We start from the raw sequence: 17870 nt of genomic DNA on the forward strand, positions 1-17870 counted from the left end.
AATTGGTTATTCAAATTTCACCCTGTCTACCAACTAGGAAAATAAATATGAGTAATTAAAAAAAAAAAAAAAAAACAGGTCCAAAAGATTCCAAGATAACTAGGAACATTTGGTATTGATCTGATCCATACTCACGGGAAAAGGTAAGCTCTGCTAGGGGAACATCGCAATCCATGCAATCATCAATAAAACAGATGCACACATTTTCAGCTTTAATCTCTACTCCCGATATCAATTGTGTTGGCAGAGTCCCCTGATTATCTTTACTGTTAGAAACTAGTGAGATGGACTTTAGGGGCTCAGCATTTTTAAACAACCAAGTTGCCGCCTTTTTCAGTTGTCCTTCAAAAACAAAAACAAAAACAATCAATTCTCAGAACAACTCCAACAACATATAAAGAGAATGCCAAAAAGAGTTTCTCTCCCACTATCTCTGATAAGATATCTACCTTTACACCAAAACGAAGAAGAGAAACGACGTGATAGATAGGAACCTGATTTATTCCAATCCCCTTCCCTGGGGGGACAAAGGGTCTGTCTGTTTCTCTTTCCCTAATAAGTATACTCATTTCTGTACTTGTTTAATCACATCTAGAGGATTAGAAACACCATCAGGGGAGACATCACTAATTTATCTTGATCTCTCTTGGCATCTAACAGTTCTATACACATAGTAAATATAAGAAACATCATGGAACATAACTGAAATGGGAAACACTGAAACAAACAGAAACAAAAAGATCAGGGACTATGCTCACAAAACAAGATTGAACTAAAAATCTACAGATTTTTACAACTCTGATCCCAAATGAAGTTCACAGAGTTCTAGGAGGGACCTTACTATCCAAATGAAAAATGAAACAAATTTCTGATTCGAGTTACCTTGACACATCAAAAGAGCTCGGCGACAATCTTCCATACTAAAGCCCAGTTCTTGCAGTCGGGCCAGTTGTAACTCTAGAAAAGTATAGATATTATAAATGCAACTTCTAAGACCAATCAATCATAAGAAAAATTCCAAAAATTCTCACTAACTCATTACTTTTAACAAAAACAATCTCCAAACTGGGTTTATGTTAAATATGACTTTTTTTTCCTTATTGTAATGTTTTTATATTAAGAAAATCCAGTTTCTGTAACTTATATATATTCTGTGTAAATATACATAAGGAGATTTCAAATTTTGTTCCATTTACATGTGTATAAGTGTGTATATAAATATATATGTAGATAAAATTTTGAATCTCCTTAACATAAAGAAAGCATGATAAGAGAAGAAAAGGTCATATTCAATATAAACCCTCAGTGTGGGAAGAAATTCTAAATTTTTCATTCTTGATTGATATATACACATATATATTGTATATTACATAGACACATACATACATACATTTAATAGCATACACACACATTCTTTGGAAGAAAATATAAGACCTGCTTGTAAAGCTTGAGGACATTTATAAAAATAACAGTAATAGAGCATAAAATTTAAAATTAAAGTTCTCTATACTTGTACAAAAGGAATACTAAAAGTTACCAAATGATGGAGTGGATGGGGTACAAAGGGCCAGCGCTTCGTTAACCACCTACCTAGGAGAGGGTCTAGCGTATGCCTGGGGCTGTCCCTGGTTTCAGGGATTACTGAGGTGTCACTGCTTCGAGAAGGCCCTGGAAGATGACTACTAGCAGAGGCTGCCTCCAGTACTGCTGGGTCTGGCACTGCAACACTAGCCTGCTCCGGGATGGATTTTGCAATGGCCAAAAACAGCTGAACATCATTGTAGGAGAGTCTGATGTCTAGGCTTTGTAAATGAATCTAGCAAAAAGAAAATAAGGTTATTTATTTTTCTAAAGGACACATTTGAGTATCATACTTCAAATGGCAATTATTGCATTACATTTCGATTCTTCTCATGTTTTGCTATACTAGTGGCCATGCTTTTTTCCTCATTTATTCTTTATTTAATATATATATATACACACACACACACACACATTTCTTTTTAAAGGGATACATTTGGCTGGGTTTCTTCCTCTCAACAGGCACAAGTGCTTTTATGAAATCTTGCCACACCAAAACTTAACATGGCCAAAGCAAAAGATGACATTTTTCATTCTATGAGTAGCAGGCTGCCAAAAACTTTGAATCAGACATTATTTCTGAGATTGGAAGCCACAGATCTGAAATCCAAAGGACATATAGCTATCATTCACTACAACTAACACCTATAATTTCATCAGTGTGGGTTCTCACTGCATCAACACAGATCATCCTTCCACTAAATGTTAGTGTATGGAGAAGCTTTGTGAGTTGATGAAAACATTCATCACCTAATTCTAATGACCTTGTTAAGTTTCTCCTTACCTACCACATACTAGTTCTTTCTGACCACATTCTTATCAGTGGGGTAAGAACTACCAAAACTTATCCTCCACTGTCCTGGTCTTCAAGAACCTAGACAGATGCTGATGTGGAACACATCATGTCAAGTGAAAAATACTAATGTGTATTTCTAAAGAGGGGAACAACAGTAAAATTCCAGTAACTTAGTGATAAGACTGAGTTTTAACTATTTGACTAAAAGAAAAAGAATCTTTTTGAAAAAAATAATCAAGAAAATGAACAGCATGAAAGGAAGAGCTGCCTCATCTCCTTGAACAATCCTTCTCACTGAAGCAAGAGAGATGCTGTCACCTGGCAACACTAAGTGATATCATTTTATTCAGAATCTTCAAAGTGATTTTTACTAAAACAACCCACCTAAAAGGCAAACCCCAACATGCTGCAAATGAAACAGGCCTCAGACCCTAAAAACACTAGCATCTATTTTTTCCAAAAACTCTGTACAGATAAAATTTGTGATTGCAATGTATATTTTAAAAATTGTGACTTAGTGACAACTGCTAAGATGCTTAGATGTGGTTTATTTTTTCTCTCCGAGATCCTTTCAGACTAAGAAACATATGAATTTATCCAGTAATACAAGTCTCCTTTCTTTTTTTCCCCAACAGCTTATGGCTTAAACAAACGAACTACTCCTGTTCCCTCCCTCCTCATTCAATTGTGGTATGCACCCAAATACTATGTGGGCAATTATTTTTTAGAGAACCAAAATGCTTAAGAGTGGTTCCTTATTGACTATCAGAGCTGACATTCAAGACCTTTAATTAATCTGCTCCACTTTCTCTCTTTATTCCCCAATAAGCAATCTGCTCCCATCAGGCTGGTCTCTTTATCAGTCTCCACATACACAATGCCATTTCTGCCTCTGTAACTTTGAATATAATGCTCTTCTGAGTGGGAATGCCCTCTCCTCCTCCTTCTTGCCTAGCCAAATCCTAGCTATCATTCCAGGCCCACCTCAAGTCCCAGTTATTTCATGAAACCCAATACTCTTATCTAGCCCATAGTGATCTCTTTCTTCCTTCAAACTCTTAACATACTCATTTGTCTGTTCCAAATAAGAGGATACTTCTTTTTCTATTTCCTATTACCATTCCCTAAGTTGTTTGTGATCTTACATTTGATATCTTCAACAAGACTGTAAAGATTTGAATTCAGTCACCATTATTCAATGTTCACTACATCAGAGGCTTACATCTAATCCTTCTTTTGGACAATCTGCCTCAGCAGCTAGCAGAAAGCATTCAGTAAATAAGTGTTGAATGGATTTGACAACACATCGAGTATTAAGCATCTACCACCTTTTCCAGCATTACCTCCAGAATAGGGGGGAAATCTTCACTATTGAAGGCATCCATCAACCCAGAGCTGTTTTGATAAGATGAATTTCCCACCAGCTCAATTTGAATTTGTACTGGATCAACAATGGAGAGAGCTGTGTCCTGCTCATTCCCCAGACGGCACGAAAACACCTAGGAATGAAAATGTAGGGTGGCAAGCATTACAGTCTGAGATTACAGGAGAGCAGCCACTGGAGACAAGTTGGGGTTTTGCATTTCCTAGAGTCTTTCCCTGCTGTAAAACTAAACCAATATCTTTATCTTGCTTATGGATGAGAGAGGGGAAAGAAGAGCCTCACTAACTTTAGTCTCCCCTTTGCTCTCCTTTTAGCATTCTCCAGCGTTGCTGAAAAATGTGTTAGCAAGGGCCTTTGTTAGATTCAGAAACAGCTCATTACATTCTCTTTGTAAATTCTCCCTGAATGACGGGCCAAGGGGATCTGTCCGAAGAATCAAGCTGAAAGGGGCTTCCAGGGTTGAAAGGAATCTCAAATATTCTGCCACGCAGTGTTCCTAAGACTTTGGGACAGGAAAGCTTCCCTTTTCCTTTTTTTCTCCAAGAGCTGCTGCTACACAAAGCCCAATTGTACCTGACAGTTCATTCATCAATCACCAAGATACCTCATTCAAAGCTGGCATTGTAGTGGCTTGGAAAGCAGATGAATTTATGCAATTTCATTATCAACTCACATAAAACCACACAAATATGCAAATCCCCAGTTCCCATTCTCAAACTAGGTCTGGAACTTGGTGAGGGAAGAAGGGGAGAAGGGGAGAAGGGAAGTAAGGAAGGGATGAGAACAAGTAAAACCTCCCCAAAGATCTTATTCATTTATATCTGGCAGCAAAGCATTGTCTCTCCCACCCTCCTTATTCTTCCCCCCCACCAAAAAAAAAAAAAATAATGCTGACAGTGGAAATAGATTTTATCTTCTTTTCACAGCTAGTACTATAAAAAGACAGTAAACCTGAGGTTAGGAGAGATCTAGAATCATATCCCACCTCTTACACTTACTTATTAATAACATGATCATGAGCAAATTCATTAGGATTTCTGAGTCTCATTTTCTTTAACTGAAAAGTGGGGTGAATATCAATACCACCTACCTCACAAGGCTGTAAGGGAGTTCAAATGAGATAATGTATGAAAAGTATTTTGCAACCTTAAGAAGTAAAATAAATATCTGCTATTATTACTGAATAACTGCTAAGCAATACCCCAAGGAAAAAGAGAGCCTAGAAAGAAAAGGAAAGAAGGGAGCTTAGCCAGGGCTTTTCAACCTGGGGTTCATGAACTTGAAAGGGGAAAAGGTACATCTTTATTTACCTAGAGCTAGTTTCCTTTACAATCCTTTAATTTTAAGCATTTTTAAAGGTTGTTCTTATGTCCAAAAGGCTATAGAACTGTGTATACCCTAGCAGTGTCTTTAGTAGGTCTGTATCCCAAAGAAATCTTAAAGGAGAGAAAGGGACCCATATATGCAAAAACATTTGTAGTGATAGTAGTTTTGTAGTGATAAGGAATTGGAAACTGAGTGGATGCCCATCAGTTGGGAATTGGTTGAATAAGTTATAATATATGAATGTAATGGAATATTATTGTTCTATAAGAAACGATCAGCAGGCTGATTTCAGGGAGGCCTGGAGAGACTTACATGAATTTTACATGAGTAGAGCCAGGAGATCATTGTACAAAGCCACAAGATTATGTGATGGTTGTGGCTCTTTTCAACAATGAAGGGATTCAGATCAATTCCATTAGATCTGGATGGACAGAATTCATCTGACCCCAGAGAAAGGACTTGGGAACTGAGTGTGGATTACAACTTAGTATTTTCACCTTTTGTTGTTGTTGTTGTTGTTGTGTGCTTGGTTTTTTTTCTCTCATTTCTTTTTGATTTGATTTTTCTTGTGCAGCATGATAAATGTGGAAATATGCTTTCAAGAACTGCACATGTTTAACATATATAGAATTACATGCTCTCTAGGGGTGGGGAGAGAGGAGAAAGGAGGGAGAAAATAAGACATACAAAGTTTTGTAAGGGTTAATGTTGAAAACTATCTTACCATGTATTTTGAAAAATAAAAAGCTATAAAAAAAAGTTAAAAGGTTGTTCTAACACTTTACAGATGACCCAAGGAATTGATAACATGAAAAATAAATAAATAATAATAACAATAAGGACTAACAATCTCAAGCACTATGTGCCAAGCTCTGTGCTGAGTCCTTTATAATTATTATACCATTTATCTTCACAACAATCCCCTGAGGTAGGTGTTATTATTACCCCCATTTTACACATGAGGAAGCTGAAGCAATCAGAAGCAAAGTGACTTGCTTGGTATCACACAGCCAATAATATCTGAGGCTAGATTTGACTTCAGATCTTCCTGACTTCAGGCCCAGTGCTCTATGCACTCTGCTACCCAGCTCTAATCAAATCTTCTGATATTGGGAAGAAAGAAATCCTAAAGAAGATCAGTGACCCAGAAATGGTATAACCAAATGTCTCCCCTATTTGCCCATCCCCAGAATCTAAAACATCACTTTTAGAAAGTCTTTCCTTGGGGTCCAGAATATCTTTCTACAAGCTACTCTTTTAAAAATGCAATTCCTAATACCTTAATTAAACTCCTCTGCCCAGAAAATCTGGCAGTACATGGGCACTGGGCTTTCCAATGACACCCCATTTTCTATCAGCTGCCAATCCAGGAGAAGCCAATCCCCTGAAATGTCCTCACTGCTGAATGGCAGCTTTTGATAGTCAGCAACTTCTCCCCTCTCTCCCTTGCCTATTCCTTCTGATTGAACGGCTGGAAAGTGGAGCAATAAACTCCACCCACCCCCCACCCCCACCCCTAAAGCCTTCTTTTAGACAAGACTTTGAACTTGCAAATAACCCTCCATTTAAAAAGCTTTGCTTTGTTTTGACTTCACAAAATAACATGTTTCCTAATCCTCCCCAACTGCACCTCCACTTTTGAGTTTGCTTTTTTGTAATCATTATTTTTGCCCATTAGATTGTAAGCTCTGTCTTCCTTTTTTCTTATTTGTATCCCCAGCACTTAGCCCAGTGGAGCATGTAGCAGGCCCTAAATAACTGCTTACTAAATTAAATTGATTCTAATTGTTTTAACCGAAAACATTCTCCTTCAGAGGCTCCTGTATTGAGCTGAGAATGTATCATTCAGGGCACATCATGTTTTCTTACCTCAATTCCAAACAGGCTTCCAGAAAAAGGGCGATCCACAAATCTGGGCTTATAGGTGAGCACTGTAGTTCCTTTTAAAATTATGGCATTAGTATCAAAGCATGACATATCTTCAACTACCACAAATTCAGTGCCTAAAAAAGACAGCACCAGTTAAAATCCAAAACCTAGATGCTTAAGAGCTACCCAGTTTAGTCAGAAAAGGAGCCAGTCCTTCTAACTAAACAACTTTCCACCAGGGGAAATAAAAAAAAAAAAATTAAACATCAAGATTTGCTCTCCAGAAGGCAGGCATTATATTTCATCCTAATTATAAGCCAATCCTTTGACTGCAACTAATAGTAGCTGATACAACAAGAATACTCTATAAGTTGAGCACAGCTGAAAACAGACATTCCCTCACAAAAACTATTAAAGTTAGATATTTGAAGGATTTCAGGTATTTTAGAAATACACAAGATGGGGAGAAAAGAGTCTATTAAAAAAGGCACAGAAAGCATTTAAAGATACTGCAGTTTGCTAATAAATGCTGCACTGCCTATGTAGTTAGTTGCTCATAGTCATCAGTGTAGACCTATTCTGAAAGACATTTCTCAAATGAAGAGATGTGAGGAAGAGTTTCCAGCTCATCTGCAAATAACAAGTATAATCAAGCTTTATACAATGATTGTGCTTCAGAAAGGACAGAGTTTAAAGGTACAAAGCTGAAAAACAGCAAAAACAAAACCTTTTGTAAATGACAAAACCCTTTATAAAGCAAAACATCTCCCCCAGATTGATCTGCTTTGTAAATCTAGATTTTCACATACTGATTTACTTAAAGCTGAGTACACCTAAACGAAGCTTTAGAATGAGCAAACTAGATCCAATTAGCATGGAGCACTTTGACCCCAGTGTCTAAGGAGGGACACGATATCAAGTGATCTCATGAGAATGAAAGTGCCATCCTTTGGCTGTTAAGCATTAATATCAATTTTTTAACCCCAAGCTCAGCTGGAATCAAAGATCACATAAGCAAATTATGTTTCTACAAGGACTGTATATATCCAAGAGTGCACATAACCAAATTCCATAGGTTACTCTGACACAAGTTGCAGAGAAAATATTCTATAAAAAATGGATTGGGGTCCTAAAGATCACATTAAGAATCAATAAACTGCATCTGATTCAGTTCAATATGGAGACCTGCCACATATACTCACCTGTTACATTGACCTTGACTTCCAGGTGCCTCTCTGTAGATACAGGGAGAGAAGACCGCTTTGTAACTACCCCACTTTTCACTGTTTTGGGGAACACTGTTGTTTCACTGTTATAGTTACGTTGGCGTGAAGGTGTTACACTGTCTTGTTTCTTGACATCACTGGGAGTATGGAGAAAATCATGGACCAGCAGTAACCAGTCAAATATGAGGAACACTCGAAGGTTGTTGAGAACTACTGTAAAACAGGAAGAATCCTTGGTGGATCTAGAGGAAAAGGAAGAGAAAAAGAGGACAAAGAAGAAACACAGAAGTATGCCATTTTCATTTGATGTTTTCCTCACTAGCTTCGTCTAGTCTAAAATTCCAATGTTTTTTAAACCAAGAAGACCATGTATTAGTAAACAGAGCATAAGAACTGTAACAACAGAATCAGTCTCTAGTTAATCATTTTTATACTATAAAAGTACAATAATGCAATTGTCTAGTCCAGGATTGCTAACAAAGTATTTGGTCTCCTTAGGGACTGAAATATTTTCCTTCACTGACCCCATGTTAAAATGGAAGACATGACTAGATGAGATCTAAACTGGAATAAAACGAATGTCTCTAGATCTCTCGGCCAAAAGAAGAAAGTACAAGCAACAGGATGAAGTCAGAGAAGGCTGAGGCATGAGGGAAGGAGTGGGGATGAGGAAAAAGTCACCATAGCCCCTCAATTCCAGATCTACATTGGATGTCTAAGAGGACCCTAGTACTGGCCTCAGATCAACATGTGGTGAAGGAGGGTAGGTGTGTTGGGATGTGTAGGAAAAGAAGTGAATGCATGCTTAGGAAATCCTTACAGAGACATGCCAGGTAACCGTGGCCCCACCCCTCTAAGAACAGGAGTTTCCTTTGAGTGAAACATTACCCTCTGCAAGCTGCTCCTAGAAAAGGTAATGCTCAGTGTCTCCACCCACGGCTACGGCTATTAATTCAAAAGAATCTGATTTGAGGAGGTGGTCATAATTGGTTTCCCTAGCCTCTCTGGGGAAATCTGGCTTGCTGTTTTCAAAAAAGGACAGAACAATGAATGTCTCCATATAGACCCCGCATTTATCACAAACATTTTCCCTTTTGTCAGAGAGAAAAAATGCTACCCTTAGTGAACTTTTTCCACCCCATTTTGAATGCAAATTGAGAGGGCTAGGCACTTAATTTGATGATCTAGAATGTCAAAGTGTGTCTGATCTTCTTTGCTGGAAAATATTTCAAGCATTTAAATACTGTGAACCAATTTATATTTGACACACACATCACAGCTAGGAAATCTCAACAGAGGGATAATTCTTCTGTGCGAAGCTTCTGCACTCTGAAGTTACAATCAAGATGGCATTTAACCCCCTCACCACCAGGGGTATTTGTTTTCAGCAAAAGCCAAGGTAAGACTTAACCATTCAGTTCCAGGAATTTGTGAGCCCAAAGGAGATACTATTCAGTCCAGAAAAATAATGCTTCAAAACTCCCTATTTGTGTGTGTGTGTGTGTGTGTGTGTGTGTGTGTGTGTGTAATTGGGGGGGGAGGGGAAAGACAAATGTTAAAGTACCAGATCCAATGACCTTAAAAAAAAAGTCCAAAGGTAGCTATATTCTACATATGGACAAAACATACTCAAACCACTTTCTAGCCCAATCTTGCTTGTTTTACAGTTTGAAATAAATAGCAACTTCACATCAGAATCACCTTATCTGATTTCATCAATTCAACGAACAGAATTCAAGTGGGATCTGGTAACTGTACTGAACCACAGACGCCCACGAAAAAATACTTTAGAGCTTTATTTGCATTTATAAATTAAGCACTTATTATGCATGCCCAAATGCCATACTTGTTACACGATTGGCAATGGCTGGCCTAGAATGAGTGTTTAATAGTTTCTCATTCATTCTTTCATTCAGGACATAGAATGGCTACAACTTATGGCTTGAAATTACCTGTAGGTAAAGGAATTTATCTACATCGCTAGAAAAAATTCACATAAAAACAATTCATCACCATCACCACCACCACCACTACAACCATCAAAAATCTTAGGGATCTTATGCTTCTTAGACACTATTTCTCTCATAGGACTCAATGCACATATTTGTTGCTTGACCACCAGATGAATCATCTTGCAGGGACATTTTATTCATCTTTTCACATTTTCCTTGGCCTTAAAAATTTCAAAGCACTAATACATTTGCTAGCAATGGGCCTCAGGGGTGTGAATACTCTTAGGGGCATGTCACATCATAATTTCCCAAAAATGCATACATACTTGCATCCTGATTTCTTTTCAATCACACCTAAATTCTTTCAGTCTCTGGGCCTGTATTATATATCAAACATATTGATAATACAGAACTCTGGCAGGAGATGGGGAAAATGATAGGTTGTTTATATGTGAAGAACTGAGGGATTTTACTCTTTACTTTTATTTAAATTATTTGTATATGATTTTCTTCTTAAATCTGAATGATTTGCTTTAAATGATTCTACATGGGTAGAGATGGTTTAAAAAAAGAGTAGGTAGGTTTATGATGATGGCTCAATTCTCAATTTCTAAAACCTCCATTAAGCAAAAGAAAAAAAAAATCAAGAGAGACATCTACTGGTAAATAATTCTAACTGCAAGTACGAATACAGATAGTTCTAAAATCACAACACAGTAAATTCTAAATTACTATGTCTTGGAAACTGATAAGCTAGGATACGTGAACTGGAAGAAAAAGTTAAAGATAAACTAAAGTTAAGAGGTTAAAGATAAACCATAAGAGACCATGTAAACAGAGCTGTCACAAAATGAAATAGTTAAGTAAGAAGCAAATTTAGGGAGAAAAAGGTAGCTAATTGTCTAGTTAGTAGAAGGCTAGGCCTAGAAGTCAGGAAAACCTGGATTTAAATATGGCCTCTTAATGAGACTATTAGCAAGTCAGGTAATGTCTTCCTGCCTCAATTTCTTCATCTAGACAATGGAAATAATAATAGTCTCTACTTACATGGGCTGCTAGGATCAAATGAATACACTGGTATTATAATAATAATAATATGCCAAATTTTAATCACATTGAGTTTGAACTGCAACTTTAAACATGGAAAACAAGAATCGGAGTTGGAGGCTTCAAATGCTCCTTTCTTCCTCCTACCATTCAGGTTTCTGTCAGTAAAGTTAATTGTCCATTTCTCTATTTCCCAATTCCATAGGACAACATTCAGGGAGATTACGACAGAGATCCTGCATCTAATCCCTTACTATCACAAAAGGTAACCAGAGTTAAAAAGTTTAACTACCTGAAATGCAACTCAATCTGAATTGATCCTTGAGTTGTGCTGTTCTTCGAGGGCTGAAAGATGCAGTTGAACACATTTGGCATACCAGGACTTGTCTTCTGCCCAGCATAGCGGGTGTCAAAAGCCATCATGGAGTGGGAAACCAGGTTTATAGATTTAGTTTGGTTGGAAAAACTCTCAAAAAGCAGCTTGCATTTCTTAAAGTCAAATCTGAGGAAGCACACATAAATCAAATAAACTATTAGGTTATCATTTTTCTACTTCCTACACACAAAAAGTTAACTGTAACATCAATAATGTTAATATTGGATAAGGATAATCAGGTGTAGGCAGAGAGCAAGCCCAATAGCTTCAGGCTTGCTTCTACCATTGATATTGTGGTAGCCTCAAACAAATAATTCCTAAGTTAGAAAAAAGATGTCAGAAGGGGCCTACTTCAATCTGAGACTGAGCAGAAATGCCTCAAGGCCCTGGTCTGTTTGCCAAAAATGTCTTTTTCCACAAGGATATAATGAAAATTTAATCATGAATTCATTATATTCCAAATGTATTTGCATCCAAATTACTTACTGGAATTTTAAAATGCTAAGATAATGAAGATTCAAAGGCTGCCATGCATATAATGCTTTAAAATTTACAGAAGGGATTCCTTTGTGAGGAAAAGAGTACATTATCTCCATATTACAGGAGAGGAAACTCAGAGATTCTAATGGTTTCCCTCTAGTCACCCTGTGTGGGACTCTACTATCGGAATTGACGTCTGATCCCAAGTTTAATCCACACCATTAGCTCCATGTTGCCTCTCCAGCTGCAACATCCCTTAAATAAGCCTGAGTTGGTAACTGTACCAAATGGTGCATTAAAATATTTAGGAAGGTCATCAGTCACATGTAACATTCCACACAGTAACACCGCCTCCTTACCAGGGGCTGGGACTGACTACATAGGAGCAGGGAATTCCTTCTGCCTCTGTCCCAGTTTCTGGTCTTCCATCTATAATTCTGGGAACTCCTGCATCTTTTCTAAAGAGCCATTATAACTTATTAAGAAAAACAAACCAAAAAATGGACAAATATAAACAAAAATGACATTGACTCAACATTAATACAATATTCACTGAGGGATGGAAAAGGGAAGAGGCACAGGGAGTTGACTCCAGGCTCCTAATCTTCTTGACTTATATATACTGCTTCTGACATGAAAAGGCAAATTTACAGCCCAGAAGTCCCCTAGCAGGAAAATCACAGAGTCAACCATTTGGGTTCAGTACCATCAGTACCATTTGGGTTCACCCATTTGGGTTCAGTACCATCTTCCAATCCTTTAAGCTAAAAATCACAGGCCATGTCAAACTGTACATGACCACAAATCAGTGGCAAAAGGCTATTCGAGCATACCTGGCCAAGGATCCAGCTCCTTCTTTTCCTTTTTTGTCTTTAAGTTCTAGACTGACATTCACCATGTCGATGAGGAAACACATGCAAGTGTAGACTTCACCACTCAGCACAGTCTATAAAGGAAAAATGCTAATCAATCTATAGCAATGGCATCTCAAAGATTTTCAGGGGAAAAAAAACAAACAAACCAATGTACTTTTCCCTCCTTTTGTCCTTAGGGTAATGTGAGGGAAGCATACCAGGTATACTTTGGGGAACGACACAGGGTTTTACTCACAAGTATTCTGGGGTCTTGTAAGTCATAAGGACGCATAAATTCCTCGATGGGCTCTCCAAGGTTGTTTTCCAGTAAACCACGAATCAGCTTATATTTACATAAATCCAATGAACAGTGAACTGAGGACAGGTTACCATGAATGGATATGTCTGGCACTGTATGACTTATTTCCCTAAAAAAGAAAAAAGGACAGTTACTGTTAGCAAGTTCTGGTATTTGTGCATGGCAGAACACAGACCCACCAGCTGTAGAATCTTTGGGGTTTCACCTGACTAATGAATGACACTTCTCATAAAATCACAGCCTCTTAGTATAGAAACACCCTCATTTGTAGGGGGAAAGCTGGGTTGGGCAATGGTAGCGAAAGCTGGACAAATTTAAGTGTTAGGTGATAAATGTGGTATAGACACATATATATGTTAAATTACAGAAAGAGAACAAAAGAGGAAGAGCAAGCAGAAGCCTGGGAATGAAAGAACCCACACACACATAACTAAATCTGGCATGATGACATCTCAAGTCTTTTCCATTCTCTGGAATCGGCATCTCTGAAGAAAGAATGTTACCCATCTCCCTATAGTTTCCAACATTCATTTTTTTATAAGTTTTTGAGTTCCAAATTTTCTCTCCTTTCCATCCCTCCTATATAAGATGGCAAGTAACATGATATACATTATCATTTCCACATTAATCGGATTGTAATAGAAGAAATAGAAAAAAAGGGAAAAGTCACACAAAAAAAAGTTAAAATAGTATGCTTCAAGAAACTCCATAATTCCTTCTTTGGATGTGGACAACATTTTCCATGAGTCTTTTGGAAAGATCTTGGATCATTGTAGTGCTGAGAAGAATCAAGTCAATCATAACTGATTTTTGCACAATGTTGCTGTTACTGTTATAATCATGTTCTGGTTCTGCTTGCTTCACTTTGCAGTTCATGTAAGTCTTTCCAAGCTTTTCTTAAATCTGTCTGCTCATCATTTCTTATAGCACAATAGTATTTTACATACATTCATATGTCACAACTTGTTCAGCCATTCCCTAACTGATAGGCATCCTCTCAATTTTCAATTATTTGCTACCACAAGAAGGTCCTATAAATATTCTTGCACATGTGGGATCTTTCCCCTTTTTTATGTTTTCTTCAGGATACAGACCTAGTAGCAGTAGTGCCAAAAATGTTTACATAATTTGACTCTTCTCTGGGCATAATCTCAAATTGCTTTCTAGAATGATTGGATCAATTCATAATTCCATCAACAGTGTATTAGTGTTCCAATTTCCCTGTAGCTTCTCCAACATTTATCATTTTCCCTTTCTGTCATATTAGCCAATCTTATAGGTATGAGGAGGCACCTCAAAGTTGTTTTAATTTGCATTTCTCTAATCAAGAGCGATTTAGAGCATTTTTTATATGACTATAGAAACTTTTTATTCCTTTATTTGAAAAGTGACTGTTCATATCCTTTGCTCATTTATCAATGGAGGAGTGACTTTTATTCTTATAAATTTTACTCAGTTCCATATGTATCTGAGAAATCAGGCTTTTATTAACAATACTACTACTACTAGGCTGCATCCCAAAGACATGAAAGAAGAGGGAAAAAGATTTATATGTATATGTAAATATTTATAACAGCACTTTTTGTGACAGAAAAAAATTGGAAACCGAGGGGATACTCATTAACTGAGTACTCATGCTAAACAACTTGTGGTAAATGATTGTGATGGAATACTATTGTGCTGAAAGAAATGACAAGGAGGAAGATTTCAGAAAAACTTGAGAAGAATTATATGAACTGATACAAAGTAAAGAGAGCAGAACCAGGAGAATAATGTATACAGTAATAGCAATATTATAACAATGATCAATATTCAATTCCAAAGGCTCCAATGTGAAAAAAACTATCATTCCAGAAAGAGAACTGATAAAACTCCAAGTATGGATTGAAGCTTTTTTTTTTCACCTTTTTTTTTGTTATTTTGGGGGCAATTTTTTTGTTTCTCTGTTGTAAGAAGTCAGTAGAGCACAAGGAGTGAGCTATCACAGATACAGTGGTAGGTGAAGAGCCTATAAAATGTCACCTCCATCAGTAGTCACATGACCATAAGCCATATCAGTTCCTTGATTCCAAACACCAATGAGTGATCAATCCCTAACATTCTGACACAATGTTGGTTACTGAAGGTCATAATACTGAGGCAGCATGGTACAATGGAAAATACCCACATGCACGCATGCGTACACACACACACATACACACACACACACACACACACACACAGTCAGAGGTCCCTCAGGCAAGTCTCAGGTCTGCCATTCCCCTGCTGCAGGCCTTTGGCCAAGTCATTTAACTTCATTTTCTCCTGTGCAGAAAAATGATGATAACAGCTACATCTAACAGGGTTGCTCAACAGCTAAAAATCATTCTGCAATCTTTAAAATATTATGTAAATATTACTAATAATAATTAAATTTAGTATCAGATATCTAAGTTGTCATTACTACTTCATTAAAACAAATGACAGTGTGTATATTTTAGATAATTAGAACAGTTGGGCATGTATCTGAAGGAAGTATGATAGAAATGAAAACAAAAAGCTTAATTTCTAAATAATGAAGCTCTTGCATGACAGTTAAGTCAGTAAAACAAAATACAAACAGTGCCAACTATAACTGAAAATCACCCAAAGATCGTTTGAATAACAGAAAAGAATGAATCACATAACATCCTAAGGAGAGAGGTGAAATTGTGTTAGTAACCCAGAGAAACTGAAAAAATATTACTAAGTGATTTACCAGAGTCAGCCATTTTTCATAGGAAAATGATCAGATAGGAAAAAAGCAGTATCAAGAGTTTGTTAACTACATTAAATTAGAAATAGTACAAAAATAAAGTATCAAGATTGGTTGCCATTAAGTCACACATAAAAATCAGCCTCACCGTTTCAAAATCACCCCCACTCCCTCACCTAAGTCCATGGTACAAATGTGGCTGCTCTTTATCAAGACTTCAACATCAAGCAGGAACTCAAGACACATGGAACACAAATGAGCCAGTTCTTGGGAGTTTGAAGAACTGATTGATCATTTGAAAATTGATGAAAAGTATGTGGTCCTAGAAAGCTTTCAGAATGACAAATGATCATGAAGTAGAATGACCATGAAATAATCCTACTGGTCCAAGAGACTCCAGGTAAAAAAAGATTTGGAATGAATAATTACTAAGTAAAAATAATAATGAAAATAGTAGCTGCCACATCTGTAGGGCTGGGATCTGCCTCCTCAGACTCCTTAATTAGTGAGGTAACAGGGCAAATACCTGAGGATGTAACACTGAAAGAATCAGTTTATAGCTATTTTCCCATTTGATCCTCCCACAACCTTAGGAGAAAGTTACAGTGGGCATTAATTATTATCCCCATCCTAGAGATGAAAAACACTAAGGTTCAGAAAATGGGAAGTGACCTATTCCTACTCATCCAGTAAGTAGCCACAGCACATTCAGCCCCTTGGGTCTCTCCTGATTCCATATCTGTTTTTGCTAAGGGCTGTGATACTAGGAACTGCTACTGAGGGCCGCTGGGTTCTCCTGGCCTTTTTCAGGGTTTATTTCACTGAATTCAATCTCTGCTCACAAAAGACAGTTACTTAGAGGTTAAAAACTCACTTGTCCAAATTCCTTTCCACCTGCAATTTCAGCCTACAGGGCTCAGTCAGGAGGCTTCCACCTGTCTGTCTGACAGAGTAGGATGGGAAGGTCAGATCACCACTAGTATTCTCCAGTGCCTTAGAATATTCCCGGGGTCTTCTCTCGGCAGCAAAGATGTCCATGTCCTGCAGGTCCACAACAATACAGTCCAGCAGGCAAATATAATCTTCTGCAAAAGGCCAAAGAGAGAGGGGGGGGTTAAAAACTCTAGACTTCCAAGAAAGGCCCAGGCCTTGTCTGTGAAAGAGTGTCCAAAAGAAGTCTGGTTTTCCTTTGGTGCCCTTTCATCTCTTGCTTGTCTGTTAAACTCCCCCCTCTACTCACTCAGATACTCATAGTTCTATACTATGACTCCCCTCCCACCCCCCACCCCCATGCCAGCCCTGCTAGTCTACCAGACAGAGTGCTCTTTATATAGAATCAGAGAAGGTCAGAATAAGAGACCCGAGATGTTGTTCAGAGCCATATCATACCCCAAACCCAGATCCAACATCTCCCCTCCACATCCCCACTAAGTTGCTATCCATGCACCCCTTGAAGCCTTCCAGGCTGTAGAAACCGTGGAAACTCATCATAGCAGAGTGTCCAGAAGGAAGATGAGAGTCGCCTTCTACCCAACCCTGGTCAAGATGATGCTAAACAACGGTGTTCAGTGATGGGCGGCACACTGCAGGAAAACAGTACAGAGGAGGGGAGCCGTGACAGCGAGGAGATACTAGGCCATGAAGGGTTTGGGACACTTGTCCCAGAGAAGAGCAGATTCCACAGAGGACACAGTAATTGTCTTCAACTAGTTTAAGGACTACGAGGTGGAAAAGAGATGGGATGTGTTCTAATCTCAAAGAACAGATGTAAATACAAGAGGCTGAAGCTTCATAAAGGAGGAAAGAAAGGCAGAAAAAAGTATAAGAGGGAGGAAATGAGCACAGTGGCTACTAAGTGCCAAGCACTGTGCAAATGTCATCTCATTTGATCTTCGTCCTGGGAGGGAGATGCTACTATTATCCCCA

The 17870-nt window shown here is 37.9% G+C and overlaps 1 protein-coding gene across 5 annotated transcripts in view; it reads right to left on the bottom strand.

Moving 5' to 3' along the window:
- The window catches only part of VPS13D (vacuolar protein sorting 13 homolog D), a 326196-nt gene that overhangs the window by 230315 nt on the left and 78011 nt on the right, over positions 1 to 17870 (bottom strand). For all 5 annotated transcript variants that reach the window (XM_031962837.1, XM_031962838.1, XM_031962835.1 and 2 more), the window contains 10 exons: positions 16819 to 17029; positions 13148 to 13319; positions 12871 to 12983; positions 11474 to 11683; positions 8159 to 8424; positions 6957 to 7090; positions 3721 to 3876; positions 1591 to 1816; positions 883 to 957; positions 136 to 342 (listed from right to left, as the gene is read on the bottom strand). In XM_031962837.1, coding sequence (XP_031818697.1) covers positions 136 to 342; positions 883 to 957; positions 1591 to 1816; positions 3721 to 3876; positions 6957 to 7090; positions 8159 to 8424; positions 11474 to 11683; positions 12871 to 12983; positions 13148 to 13319; positions 16819 to 17029 — 1770 coding nt within the window. The remainder of the gene's footprint in view (positions 1 to 135; positions 343 to 882; positions 958 to 1590; positions 1817 to 3720; positions 3877 to 6956; positions 7091 to 8158; positions 8425 to 11473; positions 11684 to 12870; positions 12984 to 13147; positions 13320 to 16818; positions 17030 to 17870) is intronic.

Source organism: Sarcophilus harrisii, chromosome 3 (assembly GCF_902635505.1).
Source record: "Sarcophilus harrisii chromosome 3, mSarHar1.11, whole genome shotgun sequence".
NCBI lineage: Eukaryota > Metazoa > Chordata > Mammalia > Dasyuromorphia > Dasyuridae > Sarcophilus > Sarcophilus harrisii.